Source organism: Plasmodium coatneyi, chromosome 13 (genome assembly GCF_001680005.1).
Source record: "Plasmodium coatneyi strain Hackeri chromosome 13, complete sequence".
NCBI lineage: Eukaryota > Apicomplexa > Aconoidasida > Haemosporida > Plasmodiidae > Plasmodium > Plasmodium coatneyi.
In genome coordinates, this window is record NC_033568.1 from 1,713,038 (window position 1) to 1,728,005 (window position 14,968).

Consider the following 14,968-nt stretch of genomic DNA (forward strand, 5'->3'; position numbering starts at 1 on the left):
AACTGAGGGTAAGTGTTGTAGGTGTAATTATACATCTGTTCATTCGTTCGATTGTGTGGCAGAGGAGGCGGGGGGAAAAAAAAAGAATCCACAAAAATTATATTTCAACAGTGCGCTCCATTTGAGTATTAAGAGTGATCACTAGAAATGGTAAATTGCAAAATAAGAACGCCTGTGTGAGAATTTAATAGTACCAATTTTTTTTTTTTTTTTCTTTTTCGCTTAAAGATCTATAAAAAGAGGGTGCTATTTTGCACATGATCGGTGTGCTCCTGTAACCCTTGCAACATATGCACAAGTATACAGAAGTATACGCGTTTATGTGTTATTATGTTTGTTTGGTTATGCCTACGTTCTGTGTGGATGGCTGTAAGGCCCACTTCCAGCCCTGCGAAGGAACTTAGTTAACGGGGGCATAAATTTTGGAAAAGGAGGAGAGTACCAATTGCCTGTGCGGTCGGAACGCCCGCCGAGGCGGAGAAATTTGCAAAATGTTAAAAAAAAAAGGTTTTTAAAATATACGAAACACTTTCTACATATTTATGCACAGTTCAGTGTGAACATGTACGTTTCTCACATGTGCTTTTTTTTTTTTTATAACAAAATGAACATAATAGTAAAAATAAATATACGTGACAATTTTAAAAAAAAAGGAGCATTTCTTCCGTTTGAAAGATTACTCATTTGATCTATTTGTAAAGCGAAAATATTTCTGCCCGCAGTTAAGATTAACTTGAAAAGTAAAAACCATTTGTAAATTTTGAACCCCAAGTTTTCAATACTGTATATACGTGTACGCGCAAATATGCATGTATGTTTGTACGTATGATACATCCCCCCCGCTAACCTGTCAAAATCACCAAAGGAGCTTATAACAGCATAAGGGAAACCGTGCGTAAAGAACACAACAGGTATGCATGAGCTCACAACAGATGGGAGCTAGGCCAATAAGTGAAAAAATCCCAAATTTACAGGGAACATTTTTTGCGCATATAATGAATACATTTATGGCACGCCCCAGTTGGCATGTACATCCTTTTTTATGTTTAAATTTTTTTTTTTTTTTTACCAGATCATTTTTGAATAATATTACCAACCGGCATTGTCCCCATTGTAGAATTTCCTCCCGACTTAAGCGCACACCTTTTTAATCTTAATTGCGCATTCGTTCCTAATTAAATAATTTTCCTTTTGAAAACAGCACAACCATGGCGGTAAGGCCAGAACCGAAAGTAGACGTTCCTAAGGGTGACTACCAGAAGGGTGCCAAGCTTTTTAAGGCCAAGTGTGCGCAATGCCACACGATAAATAAAGGTAAGGGGAGGTGACTCTTCGTTTATTGCGTGCACCTGCGTTTTAGTGTGTGGGGGTGTACATCCCCGTGAGAGCAGAGGTATGCTCATTCGGGGAAACACTCCAAGAGAAAGTATGCATGCGTCATAAGCATGTATTTATTTACCTTCCCTTCTCTCCATTTGCTTAAACAGGCGGAGCGGTAAAGCAGGGCCCTAACCTACACGGGTTCTACGGCAGAAAATCTGGAGAAGCCGATTTCCCATATTCGGATGCAAATAAAAACTCGGGCATTGTCTGGTCGGATAAGCATTTGTATGAATATCTACTGAACCCTAAGTTATATATCCCAGGAACGAAAATGATTTTTGCTGGAATTAAGAAGGAGAAGGAAAGAGCGGATTTGATTGAGTACTTGAAGAAGGCTTCCTCGGAGTGATGCCCGCAGGTACTGAAATGGGCAAATGAAAAGGATGTGAAATGAGTTGAACGTACGCTTTGGGGGTGAACGGGGGATGCGTGTCAAATTTTGTCAACTGGTTAAGTAGTGGAGAAGCCCACTTGCTTACGTCGCGTTATGCAAAGTGTAACGCCCATTTGTGTGATGCATTTTAGAATGCCGTTGACATCGTGCACAGAGGAGCAGGGCTTTGTTTCCCTACATTTCTCTGTGCCCTGTTTGTGGACCTCCCACAAAATTGGGGGGAGAAAAAACACATAAAAAAAACGCAGCGAAATGGCACAAAATAGTGCGAGGCGAAACGGATAATCGCGTTAACCGCCCAACTGATGAACGGAGGGTGGACGGTAGTGTCATCCCCAGTTTTACTCCCTAAAAGGACCACCTACATCGCAGCAGAGTAAGCACAACGAAGCGTACACATAATATGTGCACATATGTATAGGTGTGTCGTGTACTTAATGCTGCTTCCCTTTTTTTTTTTTCTTTTTTTCCTTCATTCATTTTTCACGATTGACACATTTTTAAGTTGAAGTATGTTTCTTGCGTATGTACATTCGTGTGGCATGTGTAAATTGAAAAATGTGATAATCATGTTGCTTTAAAATGGCAAAGTAACAAATATGTCGTTACCGCTTGTTATATTTACATAACCTTTTTTTAAAAAAATATATTTTTAAAAGTTACCGTGTTGGAGTAGTTATATGGTAGAAGGGGATGACAAGGCAGAGCTGAACAGAGTAAAAGTATGAACAAAAAAAAAAGGTGTACTTCCAGCAGGAAGGGATACACAAGGAGGGGTCTACCATTGGAGGTGTACATACACCCAAGATGGATTCACCATTTTGGTTAAATTATCATTTAGGGTAAATGCCTCGTGCTTATTTGGAACGGCTAAAGGTGCGCGTTTCGGGGGGTACAAATAAGGGGGGGATGTGGGTATAATGAAGAGTAATTAATAAATGGCGCATGGATACCATCCCCTCGTAAAATGAATTATGTGCATCCACAACGATGAGTAGCCAGGCTAGGTGTTTTCCTCCGAGGGGGTATCAGCATGAGAGATATGAACCTTCTTCAACAAGTGTAGCATATGCTCAATGTTGTTTTCATCGCACCTTAGGGGGTAGGTAAAAAAAAGGGAAACAAATGTTCAGTTGGGATTACATAAGGTGAGGGTAACAACTACCAAATGGGCAAAGCATAGGCAGCGCATGTCTATTTCGTTTCCTTTTTTTTCCATTATGTTGTACACACGCAGGGGTAAAACGATGGGGATAACGCGGTGGAGTACCCCCTAGTGGAACACCTACTTTTTCTCCCCATAGTTCATAATCACGTAGAGGTCCACAAAATTAACGCAGTTTATGTCGATCATCTGGATTTTTTCCTTCTTATCCAAATTGTACATATTTATTTCTTTAAAAAACTGAACAATTTTGTCTGAAGTGCTATTGGTCATTTCTGCCAGTTCGTGAGAGTCCTTGTTGTAGAATTCCTTTGGTATCAAGTGGGGGCTTGTATCGGCGATGTATTTTTGTATTCCTTTGTAGAGGATTTTATCGGATAGGAGTTTCATAAAATATTTCTCATACATTTCTTTAAAGGTGTCATCCTTTTTTAGGATCAGCTTACTGCAGAGGTGCTTGTCTATTTGCTTGGCGTACTCCAGTTCGTTCTTGATGACTAGGAAGGCCTCGAACTTGGTGATAGGTTCGTCTTTCCCGAGGACTTTCATTTTGGCGGTGCGAAGGTAGCAGTGCAAGCGTGATGGTGCATGATCGCGTTAGCGTAATGGGTCTGCTCTGCTGCTACCCGCGCATTCACCCCCCGTGTGCTTAATCATGCAGGTAGCTATGTTTGGCGACCCTTGAGGGGAATAAAATCTCTACACAATCATTTGGGTGTACTGCAGAGGGAAATCACTTCCAATTTGGGTGAGCAACATATGAGAGGGAAGGAAAAAAAAATTCTTCTCTCTTCTGTGCATCACCTTTTGTACTCCTTCAGTTTATTTCGTTCTGACCAATTTTAGGTTACACCAAAGGCGCAACATGCGGAGAGGGTCCGTGGTCGATAGGGTGGAGAATGACCTATGCACAAAATGCACATGCGGAATAATGCACGTTTGTGTGCTACATGTTTTGTTTCACGTGAACTCGATTTACTTCTTCGGTATGGGTTGTGCCTCCAAGTGAGTGGGTAACTGGGCGGAAGAGCGAATTGGTCTCTTCCTGACACATTTCTTTATTTTTGCATAATTCACAACGCGCAAACAGTACATTTTAGTACTTACCATTTGGTGGGGGTATTTTTGCGGATCTGCTGTTTCTATGCGTCGCTTCGTTGGCGATACGGTGATGGCCCCTTCCTGTTGTTATGCCTCCTTTGACGTGAAGCGGTTGCCATTTTTTGAGCACCGCTCAAGGGGGCCAAAATATTTTTCCGGTACTCTTTCACTATGCCCGACAATTGACAATTCCACTGGAGGGATTAATTTTTCTGCCTCTTCACAAGTGGCCGAAATGAACTGCAGAAAATTTCGCCGCTTCTCGCTGCGTAGGAGGCTTTATTTATGGCACCACTAATCGGTGTAACGTGCACTTATCACGTACACGCTTTTGTATGTTCCCCCATTGGAGCGTTAAGGAGTGAGATATTTATCTTCACCTGCGCCGTTGAATCGTTGAGGCATTGTGAAAATTTTTTTCCTTTCTTGACAAACTGCATTGTAGCTCCATTTCCATATTGGAGAATTAAAAGAGGGGTATCATTGCAAAATATATAAATCAAAAGGGGAAGCCCAAAAAAAAAAAAAAAAAAAAATATATATATTCTGAAAGGGATGTTAAAGTACGCTGCTTCCCTTCGTGAGAAGGTTAACCAAGGCAAAGTGACTGATTTTATCCTTTGGTCAAATCCTACATAATTCAAAAGGCAGAAGGCGTGTCACGTAAAAGGGGACGTCCTACAGCGTGTCGCGTATTGGTATATGTCACGTGTTTGGCAGTACATAACTGCAAAAGGGTTGTACATTACACGTGTATGTAACGTTTGCTCCTATTTTGTGACTACTTGATTAAATTGCATTTGGGGAAGGCTACTTACCCACATCATACGGAAAACACACAGGTGCTGTGCATATGCCCAGAGCGCGAGGTCAGATTGAGTAGGGAGATTCTTCTTTTTTTTTGCGAGAAATTTCTGCATTAATTGAACAGAATGGTTTTAATCAAGGTTGAGAATAACGAAGGGAAAACGGTGAACGAAGGGAAGTTCAGTCCCTTCTGTTTTGTTCTCTACGGAGACATCCAATATGGCATGATCAGGGCAAATCACGGATGGTCTGAAGAGCGCAAATTACTTAAAGAAGCCATCACGAAAACGAACAAAATAAAACCATCCTTTGTAATAACAATGGGAGACTTGGCAAATAAATTTCCCATGGATGAATTACAAATTGAGCAATACAAAGATTTAAAAACAGATTTCGAACAATTGGATAAGTCCATCGATTTGTATGTTTTTTGTGGAAACCACGATGTTGGAAATGAACCAACACACGAGACGATCAAGAACTTTGAAAATTTTTGGGGAGACACGTACTACAGTTATATTTACAACAATTGTGGATTCATCATTTTAAATTCTGCCGTTTTTTTTGACGACACACAAGTACAGGATTTGAAAGAGAAACAATTTTTATGGCTGGAAGAGACTCTAAAAAAAATGGTTTCCAAAAATGTGAAGCATAAATTTTTATTTTTACATCATGCCCTTATGTATGACGATATTGAGGAGGATGAAAATATTGGACTCATATATGGTGAGAAATTTCACAACTATTCAGAGAAGAATAAATTTCACATAAGGAAGGAATGCAGAATTGTTATCTACGATTTGTTAAAAAAATACAAAGTGAGTCATGTGTTTTGTGCACATTTGCATGCCAATAGGGAGAAGAATATCGATGCCAATATAAAACAAATTACCATTTCCGCTGTGGGGATGCAGGCGGGAAATGATCAGTCTGGTCTGATGGTTGTCCAGGTAGCTGAAGAGGGCGTGGATTATAAGTACTACCCGTTCGAGTTTGTTCCGAGTTTTGTAAAGGTTTAAATGGGGGAAGAAGTGATTATTTTTCGAAGGGGTAATTTATAATGCGCAGTGTTCTTTTTTGGTCATCAGTGTAGGAGGAGTATTTACCCATGTAGAGCCACTCCGCTGTGCGGGTGTGTAATCATGTTTTGTCTTTAAGCTGACTTTTCCGGAAGGAGGGGAGCAATTTTCCTGGAGTGTTTATTTCCCACCAGTTTGAAGCCCTTCTTATCTTTTAAATGCTCTCCCGTTTTAAAATGCCCCCCCGCTTTCTCCTTCCCGACGTACTGAGGGAAGTGGAGGTGGGGGATTGCGTATCCGTTTTTTCCAAGGTGTGCACCTGATTGGGGGGTTGCGCCTGTATTATTTTGCGGCCTCCCCCCCCCGCACTTTTCACCTTGCACATTTTTCCGCGCTCGTTTTACCGTGCATATTTTTCTGCTCACATTTTGCGGCATCAACAATTTTACTTCAACGCATCACTGAACAAAGAGAAATATTTCGATAATATCAAATGGAAATGAAAAAAAAATTCCACCTCAAAATAAAATTTGTCCATTTTTTTTTTCAAAGCACGACGGAAGTGCCGCTTGTGGAAGTAGACACATGATGCGGTATTCCCCGCTGCTGCGTGAGTGACTACGCGTATTCACTTGTAGTTGGACAGGGATAAATACAGCTAAGCATGGGTGCAGGCATGTCAATGCGTTAAGGTCCAGTGCTAATCCCCCTTTTTGCCATCCTCCCTTGAACGAACCTTTTCACCCATGGCAGTCAGCACCATGCTGGATCATGTAATGGCTGAGAAAATAGGAAAGAAGAAACAAAAAGAAAAGCGTTAACGTTGATACCAGCGAGTAGCATGCCTAACCCTGCTGGTTCACACGCTCCAATTGTATAGCAGTAGTGGACAATACATATGTAGGACAACCTCTATTCATCCCCTCCCCACCAAACATTAACACTTCAGGAAAATGTAAAGCTGAAAAGGGTAAACGAGAAACTCTTGTCCTTGCTGAATAAGTACAGGTGTGCATACTTGATGTCCCTCGATCTTGTTAACTTTTACGAAGAGGTAATCAGAAGGAGATGCAAAGAAAGTGGAGGGAAGGATCTTCTGGAGGGACTGAAGAGGAGGAAGCTGTTCAATGAAACATGGGAGGAAGAAGTGGTCATAAGGAAGAAATTGAAAATGAAGTTACCCAGGAATGATGCACCTATTGATGTGACGTTATATGGAAACATCGGCGAGGGGGTAGACAATGCGGGGAGCGTTTCCCCCCCGTTGGTAGGGAGGGAAGACTGCAGTGATGAAAGGCATAGTTCGGGAGATACACCGAACGCCCCGCACACGATTCACCACCAAGGGAACCACTCCGCCCATGGAAGCTCCAATACCATCATCCACGAAAGGAACAAATCGAACTACGTAAACCTGGGGGCTCTAGACTTCAGTGCATACAAAGAAGATTCCGAAGGTTGCGTAAAGTACTTCGAAAAGAAGAAAACACAATTGAGCAATGATAAGGTGAACACAGACTCAAGTTACAACAACGTTGGTAGACAGCTACACCAGTCTGAGTTCAGGAAACGACCTCTCTTCAATCAGTCTGTATATGGGTCAAAACAGAGCGTAATTAAAGCCTCTTTCAATAGGGAGCTCCCCCTTAGCCATAAAAGTATATACATGGACAAGCACCCCAAATTGCAGGGCGCCAAAAAGGAAGACATTCTCACTAACAGGAGTGTGTATATTAGTAGTGGAAGCGGCATTGGCAGTGGCGTCGGGATGAGTAACTTATTGAGTAAAAATGTGGGAGTTCCAAGAAAAGTTGTAAAAAATGAACTACACAAAGGGGGGTTCGTTGCGCCATCCCATAGACCAATAACTAACTTGAATAAAAGCGTTTATGTAGATACAAAAGGGGTCCACAGCAGGGGCAGCAATTTAAGCGAAGGACTGGGTGGCGCCAACAAGACTACACTGCTAACTAGGGATAACTTGAAAAAGAGCGATGTCTCTGTGAGCAAAAAGGCCAGCATGATGAGCAGGCCGAACGGGTTGCAAAATAGTGTTTACGTGAAGAGGATGAATTCTACCATGGGTGGTATGGGTGGTGGTGGTCCCATCAGCTTTTCCCCCCCCGATGCCAGGAAGGGCGCCCCAAACAAAAGCGTGTACATGAGAAGCAGCACATTCGCTATTAGCAACAAAAAGAGGAAAACAAGCGAAGGGGGAGAAAATTTCAAATGTTCGTCTGCGAACGATAAGGTTAAAGATGAAGGGAAAGTCACTCACTTGCACGATGTGGTGGCGACTGAGGGGGAAAAGGCGACGTCCAGCGTAGAGGGTTGCATCGGGGAGGAAAATAACCTAGATGAGACTCCTGGGGAAGAAAGGAAAAAAGAGAGTCCCAACATGGTGGCATATTTTCACCTTTCATATGAACCATTAACTTTGGAAAATGTTGAGCTTTTAATGGGCAGCGAAATTATCGATGGGGAGGATGCCCGTGGTGGTAGCTCACTCGGGGATAATCAACAGGGAGGTGGAGGAAAGGACAACGGGTTCAATATAAGCTCAGTAGAAAATGTTCAACGTGGGGAACACTATACGAAGGGGTGTCCAGCAGGGACAGAAGGAACCATCTCGTCAGGTGAGCATGCGAAGGGGCTAGAGAAGGATCACCCTGAGGGGGGAAGCAACATGAAGGAGGATAACCCAGACATGGGGGGAAAGAATAAAAAGGACCGTACAGAACCTCTTAGCCAGCATATGGGTAGTGACGAAATGGGCCACCTAAAAGATGATTCGTGTGGAGAGGATGCAGGCGAGTCTCTCCTAAAAGGGGGGAAAGCGATAGGTGGAACGTTCACCTCCGTGGAAAGTGGCCAAATGGGGAGAGCAAAACAGACAAGCAGTGAAATGTCCCTAAAATTTCAAAACATCATTTTAAGCATAAATGACGAAATTAAAAGGAAGTTACAAGGAGGGAGTGAAAAAGGTGAAATGTTAAGTGCATCAAAAGGTGAAGAATCAAATACAAGTGGGAGTAAGTCTGCTTTTACGAAAGGATTGAGGAGGAATATACTTCCATGTGAAGGAGAGAAGAGCAACGCAAAGGTGGAAACAGAAAAGAGTGTTAATAACAACAGAGCGAATCTGCACATACAAATGGGGACAACTATAGGGTACATTTCCCTCGACATGGTAGACCTTGATAAAGCTATGTACGAAGGTCTCTTCAGTTGCAAAGACATGGAAGGAAGTTTCATACCAAGTGAGCAAAACGTAAAAGATATAGCCATGTATGAGGAAATTCTCAAGGGGGAAGCAAAAGGTAATTTTAATAACATCCCCCCATACAGCATAAACAATTGCAACAAATTAATGTTTAGTAGGAGGAGCCAAATTAGTCTATTCAAATCGTCTCAAGAGGTGAAAAATGAAATGATGGAATTTTTAGGAGTGTCCATTTTTTATTCTATCAATGTGGAGTCCCTCTTTCCATCAGTTTCGCTAATCAATGATGAAAAACTAGCATTGTGGTTCACCAAAAAGGTGAGGGAAAAGAATTTAAACAAAAATGTTTTAGCCAAATCGTACTGTAGAAATATTAACCCCTTTGGGGGAAGAATTAATAAGAGGTTGAGCTGTATGGGGTACTTCACCCAACCAGTGACCATCATGTTGTGCTCCTTGAAACGACAAAGTGAGTTTAAAAATTTGAAGAAAATAGTTTCCGCTGTTGTTCTCTGTACATGCGATTCTACCACCTTAGAGAAAATTTTGCACACCATACCGGAGGGGAATAGCAAAAATTTTGCCCTCTGGAAGGAGGCCATGCATAGCCTGGAAAGCCAACTGGGGCCGAAGAGAAAAAGGAGCATAATTCGAAGGTTGTTGAGGGCAGGCGGGGGGGAAGGTGCACGGAAGGACGGCGAAAGGAAAGACGCGGGTTTTGTGAATCCACGTGATAGTGACCCCTACGTTGAAGACTCTGAGTCAGAGGAGAACGACGAGGATGACGACCAAACGGGAAGGAAAAACAAACAGAATGATCAATTTGAGTTGAAGACGTACGATTTTATGAAGGGAATGAATACCTACGATGGTTGTCTAAGTGATTCACTTTCCTCCAAAGGGGTGGAGCAGTTAGACAGTGCAGCAAACACACCCATATCATCTTCCCAAGGAACATTTACCCAAGAGAAACAAGACGAAGAATTTTTCGAAACATATGAGGATGAAGAATTCTGCCTATTCATATGTACCATCCCAAATGCTCACAAGAGATTTCGCTATCTTTTGCTGATAGAGAATTTTCATTTTATTTATGACGATCTGTTAAAGCATATTCACAACAAGCTAATGAGCATCGAGCTGATAGCAAATAAGCACCTCCTCTTAAAGCAGCTTTTCTCCAACATTTTGTTTTTGTGTAATTGGTTAAATGAGCCGAGAAAGTATCGGTGGTTTCAGTGGGACACGGTGGTGAGGAAGGTAGAAATGCTTCATGGGTATTTAGAAAATGGGAGAATATCAAGGGATAGATGTATGCTGCTTCTTCTGGCAGAACACACAGGGGAAATTTTCAGCGACAAGGAGATGAACGAGTTGAAGAAGGTTAGCAGATTTCACATAAAGGATCTTTACGATAGATCCATCGACTTTATTAACTCTTTCCTGGAGTTACGTGGAGAAATGGGTACCGCGGAGTTTGCCCGGAGTTGCTGCGTGGGGGAAACGACGGGGGAGTCTGACGGAGACGACGTTATGGAAAACCTGCTCAAGGATAAATTTCTCGAAAAAGTGCACCATTTTGTAGAAAAGGTGTACGGAAAGATGCTCCTAATAATTTCGCGCCTAGTTCTACTGATAAAGCAATACTTAGCACTTATCATATGGTTAGGAGATGTTAGGCCATTTTACCCTCTCTTTAGTTACGTGGATGAAACGAGGAAGGTCAAATACTCACAGGATTTGTTCGTAAATTTAGTGGCCTTCTTTGAGTCCTACAATAAATATTTTAATATGATCCAAAGGGATAAGGAAATGTGTAAGAACAGCGAAAGCAAGAGACACACACTGTTAGATGGTGACACGGGCAGCGGTTCTTCCCGACCGGGGTTCTATTCGCCCACTTTCGATGATGCATCTCTGCAGGTGGGCAGGAATATGCACACAACGCACGGGTTAGAACATGCCTGTGGAGGTAGAAAGGCGGTTAATAACGTGTATGGCAAAGCGTTAAACACAGAGGTTAAAAAGAGAAAATCGCTGACGAACACCGTAGATTACGCATGCGAAGTGAAGCGGAAAAGCGTGGAAAAGGAAAAGAGACGTAGATCTGTTAGGCAAACAAGTTTCGAAGAAACATGTGAGGCGGAATTTCACCTGTCCGACTAGTGGTGCCTCGGTGAAAACATCCCTGCGTAAACTTTCATTTTAACAATCTTCTTGTTTTAGTGATTTTTTAATGATTTTCTTTTTGTTTGTGCAAAACGGTTACTGTCGCTGTTGCCGCGTTGTGTGGACATATCGCTTCTTTCCTTTTGCACCACCATCTGCTGGATGATGCTCAAAGTAACATTTTTTTTTAAAGAAAAATGATGAAGTTAAAATTAGACAAGAGTTGTTTTCACTTGTTTATCACGCAGTTGGAGTGTTTTGGTAGGTACGAATATGCTACATATATGTATGCTTTTTTTTGCCATTTTTATGACACACGTTTTGGCGTCTACAAAAGCAGCCCTCCTCGAATTGCTTACCGGCACACCATAACTACTGCCGCCGCTTTGATCTGGGGGGTGCCGTGTGAGCATGGCTATCTTTTTGTGAACAGTAAACAGTCGGCGAGGGGGAAATATCGCTGCGAACAGCTAGCCATTTGTCCATGCTTACGAAGCAGTGCTATGCACGCTCCCTGCATATGAAAATGTGTCTACCACGTTTAACAGCGCTTTAAAATGCCAATAAAGGAAGGGGTAAAGAAGTGGGAAAAAAGGAGGAAATACGATGCGAAGTGGAGAAGTGGTGGGGAAAAATTACCAAAAAAATAATGTCTTCCAATATGAATTGTGCATTGTTTCACCATGTTATGTGAGCATTTGGGAAACGCCACAGAAAAAAAACGAAAAAAGAAAAATGATCTCTGCTAAATTGATTCTCGAGCGAAAAATACACTTTCTCATTTGTGACGCCTTGGCATGTGCATGAATATCCTTTCCCCCACCAACAACAGGTGCTAGTAGATGAATAACGCACTTTATGGCACTATTATTTAAGCGTTTTTTTTTTTTAACTAGTATGTTATTTGCACCATTTTGAGGGCGAGGAAAAATTGGCAAAGCTCTTTTCTATGTTTATTTTCTACCCATGTAAATTACCAATTTTAGTTAATCAAATTGGTGTGACCTCATTGAACATTCTCGTTAAAGCGGAGAAGTGTGTAGTTTGTTTTTATAACAACCTCGCAGTGATACGTTACGTTTTTATATTGCTTTCTTCTGTTTGTCCAGATCGCCTTTTTCCCGCAATCTTTTTTTTTTTTTTTTTTTTTTTTTTTTTTTTTAAATTATGCTATTTATTTGCGTTCGCTTACCACTGGCATTGCATTTGGATTGTCCTTGCTTTGGATTACCCTTGCATTACCCCTGCACCCCCTTTTAGGGCCCCCACTTTTCTTCGATTCGTCGGGATTGTGGTTTATTCGAGAAGCATTGTTCTTTGGTTGGGAATCCCCCAATCAGCAATGCACATAGCGTGAGTATATAAAGCGTTTTCCGTAGCAATACCGCACAGTCGCGTATCCGCATTGTCGCAAAAGTTTGAGCGACGCGGAAATCGCAGCAAAATATAAAAAGTGTTAATTTTTTTTTTCACACCTTTTGATCGTTTTATTCGTATTAATATGCGCGAAAGCGAGCATAAAGCCGTGCTACACATGCGTACGTGCACATAAACATGCATAGATAACTGTGCAAGTTTTATTCTATTGATCATTATTATCTTCGCAAACTGTTTTGTTTCTTTGAGAAGGAGGTGAAGGACCCCTCCTTCGCATGTATAAGGCTGTGTCTTTTTTTTGTGTACGTGGATTTTTCATTTTTTCATCTCCTCGAAGATGAAATTACGTAGTTGCATTTTTTGATTGAGTAGGTCTTCGCGCAGATCGGGGTTCGTTTTGTGAAAGCGAATTTGGGAAATAGCCTCATCAAGTTTTCCATTTTGAATTTGCGATCGCAAAATTCACGCCACAACATTACCACCTCAAGTTTTCCCCTGCATATTTTTCCACTCGTGGACCACCCCTGTGCGACGATGACGAGCCACTACTTGCACACGCTGGACGAGTACTTCGCGAACGTGAGAAATAAGGGCAACTTAGAATGGATCCTACTTAACCGGAAGCTGTCTGGATGGGACATCCTCGTACTTGTTCTCCTTTTTGCTTTCATAACCGTATTGAGATTTTTCGCCGTAGGGATACACACCAATTTGATTGGAGAGAATAATATACTGTATGGCTTATCCAGAAAATCACTACTAGATCGAGTAAACAAAAAATGGGACATAGCGAAAGATGGATGTATATACAAATGGAAGGAAAACTGCTGGTTTGCATTTTGGCATAGTTTCTCCTTTATGTATAACTTTATGTTGCTAATTTTTATGTCTGGTTATATGCACAACAAAAATGGATGGGTTAAAAAGTGCCTTGAGGAACCAACAGGGAAATGGTTTATTTTAGTCACCGAAGATGAGTACATGGAAAACAAAAGAGGATGGCCATATATGTATATAGACAATTCAGTGCATTATTTCTACCTACTGGAGATAGCTTTTTGGTCCTCTTGCCTTTTTTACTTAAAATATGAAATAAGAAGAAAAGATTTTTACGTGTTCATTTTACACCATTTGTCCACAATTCTGTTGCTATCCTATTCATATATTTTTAACTTTTGGAGGATGGGCTTATTAGTTCTTTTTGTTCACGACATAGTTGACGTGGCATTGTATATTTCGAAGAGCTTGAATTATTCCCATCCCAGATATCAGAAAGCGTTGACAATATTTTACATTTTTTTTGTTTTTTCTTATTTTTTTTTCCGTATTATTATATTCCTCTTTTATATCGTCATTCCGTTGAGCAATTTAGAGATCATAAAATCCTACACCGACGGGTTTATAACATCTTACATGGACGTGCCCGCCGGTATAGTCCCCGTTGTGCTTTTGTGGATACTCATGGTATGACTCAGCAGGAGTGCATTTCTTGGTCGTGGTGACCTTTTCCACTGCGTGTGTTTCGGATAGTATGTATACGCAGCGGCACAATGGATCACTACACTGTATCATTTATTTTTACACACCCCTGGCCCCACCGCAGGTTATGCACTTTTACTGGTTTTTCCTAATCCTGAAGATGACTCGAATATTTATCGTCAAAACAAGTAATGAGCTGAAGAAGCGGCGCATATGTGCCCACGTACATACGTTTCACCGATACAAATGAGTCTTATGCGGATCACGTTGTAGCGCATCAACAAACATGAGAACAGAGCAAACATCGCCTCCCTTTCTCCTTTACTAACTGCAGTGAAAAATGAAGAATTCGCAGACATCAGGAGTGAAGACGAAGGCGAAAATCCAATTCCTAAGCATGTCATCAAAAAGGAGAAGTAATTTTTTTCCATGTTTGATCGCAGGACACCGTGTTTATGTTTTAATATTTTTATGTGACACCATCGTTACCGTTATTTTTTATTAGAGCAGGTGTTGTTATTCTCATTTTATTTATTTCTTTTTTTCTGACCATTGCTGTTGTCGCCGTTTTAATATATCTTTTTTTTTTCCCGATTTACTTCATAAATTCACTTACAATTGCGCCGTTGGATTTCTTAATTCATTCTTTCGTGATTCAACGCATGGTTGTTTTTTTCACCCTTTCTTCCATTTTAAAGTAATTACACATCCTTATAAAGTTCTTAACCCCCCACAGGCATATGCACACGCTTATATGTACGTGCCTGCATGTGCATGTGTGCATATACGCACACGTGTTCCGATGTATAAACACATTTTTGCGACCCAACACAGATAACTAAATGGCC

The 14,968-nt window shown here is 41.3% G+C and overlaps 5 protein-coding genes across 5 annotated transcripts; 4 read left to right on the plus strand and 1 right to left on the minus strand.

Moving 5' to 3' along the window:
- Positions 1 to 706: 706 nt before the first annotated feature.
- On the plus strand, positions 707 to 1,963 carry PCOAH_00050940 (Cytochrome c; the record flags this gene model as incomplete). Its single annotated transcript, XM_020061876.1, has 3 exons — positions 707 to 783; positions 1,073 to 1,314; positions 1,488 to 1,963. 2 exons carry the CDS (start codon positions 1,209 to 1,211, stop codon positions 1,730 to 1,732), a joined length of 351 nt encoding a protein of 116 aa, XP_019917333.1.
- An 817-nt stretch (positions 1,964 to 2,780) lies between these two features.
- PCOAH_00050950 (Uncharacterized protein) lies at positions 2,781 to 3,491 on the minus strand (the record flags this gene model as incomplete). Its single annotated transcript, XM_020061877.1, has 2 exons — positions 2,781 to 2,871; positions 3,067 to 3,491. The coding sequence occupies 2 exons, from the start codon at positions 3,489 to 3,491 to the stop codon at positions 2,781 to 2,783; spliced, it is 516 nt and encodes a 171-aa protein (XP_019917436.1).
- Positions 3,492 to 4,975: 1,484 nt separating this feature from the next.
- Positions 4,976 to 5,872, plus strand: PCOAH_00050960 (Uncharacterized protein; the record flags this gene model as incomplete). The annotated part of the gene is made up of 1 exon (XM_020061878.1): positions 4,976 to 5,872. One exon carries the CDS (start codon positions 4,976 to 4,978, stop codon positions 5,870 to 5,872), a length of 897 nt encoding a protein of 298 aa, XP_019917170.1.
- Positions 5,873 to 6,618: 746 nt separating this feature from the next.
- Positions 6,619 to 11,261, plus strand: PCOAH_00050970 (Uncharacterized protein; the record flags this gene model as incomplete). Its single annotated transcript, XM_020061879.1, has 2 exons — positions 6,619 to 6,645; positions 6,822 to 11,261. The coding sequence occupies 2 exons, from the start codon at positions 6,619 to 6,621 to the stop codon at positions 11,259 to 11,261; spliced, it is 4,467 nt and encodes a 1,488-aa protein (XP_019917271.1).
- A 1,914-nt stretch (positions 11,262 to 13,175) lies between these two features.
- PCOAH_00050980 (Uncharacterized protein) lies at positions 13,176 to 14,540 on the plus strand (the record flags this gene model as incomplete). Its single annotated transcript, XM_020061880.1, has 3 exons — positions 13,176 to 14,105; positions 14,245 to 14,308; positions 14,455 to 14,540. 3 exons carry the CDS (start codon positions 13,176 to 13,178, stop codon positions 14,538 to 14,540), a joined length of 1,080 nt encoding a protein of 359 aa, XP_019917177.1.
- Positions 14,541 to 14,968: the final 428 nt, after the last annotated feature.